General features: G+C 45.3%; 1 protein-coding gene across 1 annotated transcript in view; it reads right to left on the bottom strand.

Moving 5' to 3' along the window:
- The window catches only part of sox5 (SRY-box transcription factor 5), a gene marked incomplete at both ends in the record, with an annotated part of 66,796 nt that extends 62,271 nt beyond the window's left edge, over positions 1-4,525 (bottom strand). Inside the window, one exon of the mRNA XM_079183685.1 lies at positions 4,449-4,525. Coding sequence (XP_079039811.1) covers positions 4,449-4,525 — 77 coding nt within the window. The remainder of the gene's footprint in view (positions 1-4,448) is intronic.
- Between the last annotated feature and the right edge of the window lie 3,623 nt (positions 4,526-8,148).

Genomic DNA, 8,148 nt, shown 5'->3' with positions numbered 1-8,148 from the left:
ACACACACACACACACACACACACACACACACACACACACACACACACACACACCCACACCGCTGGAGTCTTCCTGCTCGGTTGACGATGCAATACCTCCACCTGACCTTTGACCCCTACCCTGTGACCTCATGTCATATGACCAGACTCAAGTTAGCCCAGAGGGACACCTCTGTCTGTGTTTTCTACACACACACACTCTCTCTCTCTTTCCCAGTAACTTCGATGACTCCATCGCCCTCACCCCTTTATCCCACCCACTCCTCCCCCCCCCCCCATCCATAAACAACAACAACAAGAACAAATTCAGCCAAATCTCCCCCCCTCCCTTTCTTCTATTGGCTATCTGAGAGGGTCAGCTGATCGCATCGTGGTGGGAGAGAGTTGGAGGGCTGAAGGGGGAGGGGGGAGAGTGCGCTGAGAGGGGGGAGGAAGTGTAGGGGGGGGGGGCTTTAGCATTCTGCTCTGGTATTTTTCTGTCTGTCGTTCTTTCTTTCCCTTTGCCCCCCCCCCCCCCCCTCGCTCCGTGGATGGAGACACGGTTATCAAGGCTCTCTGGGGACGGACAATATGGTCCAGACAATGGCCTCCAGTGCGAGGTGGTGGGAGAGAGAGGGAGAGACAGAGAGGGAGAGAGAGAGAGGGAGGCCGGGACAGGGCCACAGGGGAAGAGAGGGGCAGAATGGCGCATTAGTTTGCAAAGCACGGACACTCCACTCAATTACTCTACTCGCTCCCTCTCTCCCTCTCTCTCTCTCTCCTTCAGACACACACACACACACACACACACACACACTCTCCCTGTCCTCACACACACACACCACTTTAATCTCGCCCTTTTAAATGAAGTACAGAGACACTCGCAGTGGAAGCAGCACTGCTCACTTCAATTGGAAACAAGTTTTTATCAAAAGCTACAAGAATGTCTCCCCTAAAAAAAAAAAAGAAGAGAAACGGCCCATACGGCTATGATTACCACAATAAAAGTCAATCATTATTCAAATCAATTCAAATAAACAGCAGTGGGAGAGATTTAGCTAAAGCAGCAAAAGCTCATTCTAAAAAGTCACAATCCGCCGTTTAAAATTATTACTACAAGTTAAAAAAGTAAAAGGTGCTCCTTATGCAGAATGGCCTCATTCACCATGTTTTATTATTATAAGAATGAATCATAATCACTTGTGCATTAATGTGTAAGTGTCGTTTTAGGTGATTAATGTGGAGCCAATTTCAAACACTATATATTTTGACGAGTACTTTGATCTAAATTGATATCTCATAATTCTTCAGAAGATTGTTTGAAAATTTTCAAAGTAACAATTGCACTATTAGCTTTGTAACTGTAAGCAATCACAATATTTAGGAGACGAGCAGATGGAAATACTCAAGTCAAATACCGTAAAATCAAACTAAAGTGCAGGACTTGACTAAATGCACTTATTTACTTCCCACCGCTGGAAATAAAACACACATTTATGAACAGTAATAAAAAAATAGAAACAGTTTGTCTCGATTGGGAATTACATGGAATCCCTTCCGGCTGCTGACGCCGTCCTTGCTGCTGAGTGCGAGGCGAGTAAATGTCTGATTGTATCTGAGTGAGTCCTGCTTAAACCGCTCAAAGTGTTGACACAACCGGTGGCACGCACACACACACACACACACACACACACACACACACCCACCCCCAATAAAACGAGGGGACAAATGGATGGGTGTGAAAATCCACCACTGCCTTAACACCACATCGACAGAGACCTCTCCTCCCCCCCCCCCCCCCCCCTAATCTCCGGCACTTCTCTGTAACCCTGCTTCTTCTCCGACTCCTTCCCCTGCTCATCGGGGAGGAATGTGTCACTTTGACCGCATCCCTCCCTTGTTCTCTCCATCCTCTCTCTCTCTCCTTCTTATGTCTCCTTGCTGTGTTTCGGTTGCTTTGGCTTCCTCCCGTTTCTCCCCCGTGTGTATTTGATTTCTGTTTCTGTTTGAGCGAACAGATGAGGCCGCGTTGGCGACGGCAGTCTGTTTCCACTATTTTCAGCTCCCGACTGGAAATTTGGATAACGCGGCCGACGCGCTCGCAAGAAGCAAACGGCGGTTGAAATCACAAAAAGACAGCAATTGGAATATGAAATGAGAACGTTAAATAATGTGCATCTTAGGAGGATTCACGCTTTTTAAACGGCTCATCAAGAAGAGGTGAAAACCATATCACAAGACTTTTGTTGGCTGAAATAAAATGAGAGTAACAAAATACATTTGTAAGCCTCGAAGTAGATAACTCGTACGAAGCAACAAATGAAACGCTCACATTTCAGCAACGCCTCTACATTTCTTGACAGACACGACCTCTTCTAAAAACTCACACAAACTCATCTTCACCGGCTATTTAGCAATCAAAACCCTCAGCTGATATTATGACAACAATGCGATTTCAGGAGAAAAGAAGGAGAAGGAAAGTGGGAACGAGTGTTCCAGTAGAAGGAGAAGGAGAGGAAAGAAGTGCGAGGACGAGAGAGAGAGAGGATGGAAAAGGAAGCGCGGGTGAAGGAGGCGAGCGGACACTTACAGAAACGCAGGAACCGAGAGCATCGCGACCACCGAGGCTGGAGAGCACACACACTGGCTACTCACACACACTCCGCTCCGCAGAGACTAGTGCTCGACACACACAGGAAACACACACACACACACACACACACACACACACACGGAATGGAAGATACCCCTCTCTTGCTCTCACACACACACGTACATCCACATACGAATGCGCACACACACACAACACACACTCACACACACACTCACACGGCCAGAGCCACAGTGATGGAGTGCATTACTGGAAAGCAAGAGTTTTAAGCGCTCTCCTCCTAAGTCATTGTAATCCCTGCATTTATCTCCATACATTCTGCTTTTGGGTGTAATCCTTTAAATTTTTAATTCCTACTAGCTGTTGTTATCTTTTTTCTTCTTCTCCCTCTCTCTCTCTCTCTCTCTCTCTCTCCTTAACCACTTTGCCGGATTGAACGGTTTATTAAAAACACATTTTTCGCGACATCTAAATGTGTTCTTAATTCAAAGGGGCCCTGAAACCCCCCCCCACCACCACCACCACCATCACCTCCACCACCACCAACCCCACCGACCCCAGTTTATCTCGGAACAAAAGATTAGTTTCATCGGGGGCAAAACAGAGCGCTACTTTAATGCAATAAAAGTCAAGCAGGAGACGGGAGAGAGAGTGAGAGAGGCGCGCGTGTGTGTGTGTGTGTGTGTTAGTATTAAAACGCCGGGTATTATAACATAATCTGTCTCTCACAGCATTAGCATCAAACAGCCATTATTCCACCGGCAAAAGCCACTTGTGTTGACAGCGTCGGAGAGAGGGCAAGGGTTCGCACCTCCAAGTGAAGCAGGCCCGCACAAACATCAGAGGGGCACAGTGAGATTACCATTAGCATAAGGCAAGAGGGGAATAAAACAACAACAACACCACCATGCAGAGTGACAATAGGATTACTGTGGGTTTGCATGTGTTGAATTTGGATTAAGTGACAAAAAATTAATCGGAAAATAAGTACATTTCAAAAGACGAGGCTGAGCAGGAGGGCATGGGTGTGAACATTTCCAATCGGGAACGGGAGAAGTTATTCTTTTAGTTTCTAAAAATAAAGAATTTCTCTGTTTAATTGTGACTTGTTGAATTGAGCTAAAGGCTGCTGCTGCAGACAGAGACGTATAAATAGCTGATGGGATAAAGCAGAAGTAAATAAAGTTGTGGTGAGAAGTGGAGACGAGATGAGAGGTGAGGATCGCACATTGTGACTTTGACGCAAACTCTCTGAAAAAGTGTCTCTTTTTCTCTTCACACACACACACACACACACACACACACACACACACACACACACACACACACACACACACACACGCTAACACTAAGCAGTTTAAGCAGTTTGTCTATGGAGGTATTGAACTGAATCAACACAACTTCAGTCAGGGGGGACGGAGGAGGAAAAGTGGGACGATTGTGTTACTTCTGGGGGGAAAAAAAACATATGAACACACACACACACTCACACACACGCACATATGTATTTATGTAATGCCTGCTTTCCCCCGGCTTTGCATACGATATCTCTCCCAAAAGAATAGGAGTCAATCATCAACTCTCCTTTGCCGTCTCTGTCACACACACACACACACACACTCTCTCCAGCCTAAAACTCAGCCGACTCGCTGAGACACTTCACACACACACACACACGGACCGAGTCTTCTCTCCACACACATGCCTCTCCACTTTCTACTCCTCTACTCGTATCCCCTCTATCTCTGTCCCGCTCCGTCTTGTCCTCTGTCTCTGTCATCTCTACGTGAACGTGTGTTTTTTGTGTGTGTGTCTGTGTGTGTGTGCGTGTGTGTGTGTGAGAGAAAGCGTCACGTACCTGTTACACTCCTGAGGTAGCTCAGGCTCAGTGAGCATGCTGGAGTAAGGGTCCGTCGCTCTTGTCAACAACAACATAAAACAGTCCCACAATGCTCAGATGAACAAGGTAAGTCTCCCAAAACAAGACGGGATAGAAGTGATCCTTCAACCTCTCACACACACAGCCGATTCTCTCTCTCTCTCTCTCTCTCTCTCTCTCTCACTCACTGTGTGTTCCTCTCTGTCTCTCTCTACTCACACACTTTCAGCCTTACACCCTCCCTCACTCTCTCTCTCTCTCTCTCTCTCTGCCTCTGTCCCTCCTCTTCTCCCTCCCTCGCTGTAAGCTGTGAGATCTAGGCTCAGCTCTTAAAGGGCCAGCAGCAGAGCCTCTTCCTCTGTCGCTCGCTCAGTGTGTGTGTGTGTGTGTGTGTGTGTGTGAAAGCAAAGGGGAGGGGCCATTTGACCATAGGGCTCATCACTCCGAGTGCAAATGCACAGCAGTGCTGCCCCCTTCCTCAAGTCCATCTCTCCCTCACACACACACACACGCACACGCGCACACACACATCCTTGGTTTTCACACACTCAGACGACAGTCAGAGATCATGTAGACACACTTCAGGGTGATAAGACCACAGCAAGCCCTCATACATACCCTTTATGAAGCAACAGGAAGGGAATGAATCAATAGGTGAGCCACAGTGCACTATGGGAAACACACACAAAACACGCAGGTTTTAAAAGTATTGTTTTTCCTCCATCACAAACAGAAATTCATATCATTAGACAGTAAATACAGAGATAAATACTTCAAAGTTTGTTTTTAAAGTTTCCTGCAGCTTTTCGCCTTCTTTGGATTAAGGCTGCGACCAGGCGACGTTTTGAAATTGACAATTGTTTTACAGACCTGCAGCACGAAACCCAAAGACATTGAACTTGGAGTCGTGTGTCAAAGAGAGAGGAGGAGCAGCACATCCTCCACTTTCAGGTATTTGGAATTTCTCCTCAATAACATTGTTTTGATTGCTCTTTAAACTTTATTTGTGGATTTATTTCAAGAACAACGTGTACTTTTCTGTTCTACGAGTCATTATTGTCAAGTTCACGTGGTCGACTGTGGGCTCGCAGAGCGACAGCAACTGGTTCTCTTGTTGGATGTTCACATTATAAGGTTTAATATTTCCTCATGTTATTGCCTCTTATTTCCAATTTGTCCTTTTCAAAGTCAAGTTTTTAAGATGTAATCATAAAGACAGCCGTGTGTAATTCTGTGTACTTGCACATGTAAAGCTATATCAGATGATCGTGGCGACGTCCATCACAGATTATAAAACAACAGTGACTGAAACACAACTATAGACAACTGTTCGCTGCACATTGTTGTGAGTCCGTATAAAGACCAGATTTCAACTGCAGCGCGGAAACCTCTTCTAAAAGCGATAGCCTCGTAGCGAAAAGAGAAGCTAAAAGTAATACTTTTTACGACATATCTGGAATGCTTTCGCACTCGCCCGTGCTTGATTGGTTAACTTGTGTTGTGTTCCAGCCCGTTTTTTACTTTCCCCTTTTGGTTCCCACTGTGTTTGCGGAGTGGAACCGGTTTGTGCTCCACTCTCGACACGTATCACGCCTTTCACGCGATTGGCTTCGCCGACGGAATAAAGTAACAGAACAGTGGTCGTAAAACGAGCCTTGACACAAGATTAACATGAGGCTTGAACATTTCTATAATAATGCATTTCTGTGTGTTATTACCTTTTCTAGAAAAGGAAAACTTAACTGGCTAACCGACCATTAAAAGGCAGCATTGTTAGCATATATGGATTCATCCATCTCTATATTCAATTTGCATTCTTTCCTCACCTCCAACCCACTCCTATCTCTAAATGCAGTTATTCTTATGTGTGTAGTTATTAGTTGGAATGGAATGTTTGTATGATTTTTCTATGCCTATCAGCATTAACGCAGAACAATGACAAGGACGAGCCATTCAGGTATGATGCACATCGTCCGGCCAATGAGAATCTTTTTTTTAAAATTATTTCCATGGCCATAGTAAGAAAAAAAAGAAAATGAAATGGAATATGAACGTTTAACCAGACTTCACTTCCCTTTTCTTTGTCCCTTTGTTTTGATGCAGCGAGAGGCAGACATTTGGTTCTGCGACACGGAACCGTTTTGTTACAAGAAGACAGCTGAACACTTCCAGCAGAACATATGCCGAAGCTCACATGCATGGGTGAACACACACACACACACACACACGCACACACACACACACACACACACTCTTACACTGACGGAAACCCTCACCAATCACCCACACCCATTGTGTCCTCAGGTGTATGTACAGTGTGTGTGTGTGTGTGAGAGAGAGAGAGTGCATGCTGCTTCTAGCCCATAGTGCTGTCAGTCACTATTAGGGGTGTGTGGTCTACATGTCACACATACGGCCAATCCAGCTATTGTTCCGGAGAGTGCAGAGAAAAGCAGAGCTGACAGACTGCCACTTCTGTGATACTTTAACACACACACACACACTCAGACACCGACACACACACACACACACACAAGCAGAGGGAGGAGGAGAGCAAGCGAGCCCCTGTCACTGTACATACTGTAGACAAGCACACGCCTACTGTACGGTCACACACACACACACACACACACACACACAGCATGAGTAGATTGTAAATGTGTTTCGAAATATTTACATAATTAGAAACTTCTCATGGACAAAACAATCTCACCACATATATTTAGTGACTGTTCTGGAGCGTTCAGTTGAATAACAAACATCCTTAGCAGATGGGAAATTGTCATTTTGTCTCTGAAGGACTTTTTTTAGTCCATGCTACAGCTGAAAAGGTCCTGAATGCATCCATAAGTTATCAGATGTAATATTTGTTGTTGAAAAAAAAAAAAAAACCTTTTGCAGCATCTGATGACATTACAGACGTGACCTCTGGCGTTTGCTGTATTCAAAGACCTGCCGATCCTCACAACAGTAGTAGATGGTGGAGATTGTTTTGGACCATAAAGCGATAAATGAGACTGTCTTTCAAAAGCAACAGGTAGTGGAGCTGAGGCTGGGAGCATCAGGGGCTTACACTGATTTTAATTAGTTAGGAAAACATCTCTCTCTCTACATTCACACCGCTTTGTGTCAGCCGTTAAGCAAACAAAGAGTTTATAGAACTATGTACATACACAAACACACACATTCATCAATCGCTATAAGGCAGCAATATGAATATGAATATGAATATGAATATGAATATTAGTTTTCCGTGTACCTAATCCAACTCATGGTCAAACGGAGAGAATACTCAATCTAATCGCATTCCCCGGCTAAAGTGGGACCCGATTGGAAACGGCATCTCTCCTTGACCCTGTAAACAGCTGCAAAACCAATGATAACCTCATTTGTGCGTTATAGAAACTTAATTTCTCCATCATGCGGCGGACTCTATGCGGCAATCGGCCAACATAACGGAGCGCCGCTGACCCGGGCACGACCCCGTGAAATACCAGCTGAGAGAACGGGACCGGGCCTCTTGCTCGTCATATTTCGAATAGATGTTTAATGTCATTACCATTCGCACAACAAGTGTTGCTGATAGCGTCTCTGTACTTTCGGTTTATTTCCGACTTGACAATGGATTATATAGTGGAGGTACGGGGCGACGCAGAGGATCGGGAGTAACCAGCCTCTC

The sequence above is a fragment of the Pholis gunnellus genome (assembly GCF_910591455.1).
Source record: "Pholis gunnellus genome assembly, chromosome: 22".
Classification (NCBI taxonomy): Eukaryota; Metazoa; Chordata; class Actinopteri; order Perciformes; family Pholidae; genus Pholis; species Pholis gunnellus.
Note: the sequence above shows the minus strand (reverse complement) of the source record. Positions and strands in the feature narration are given on the sequence as shown.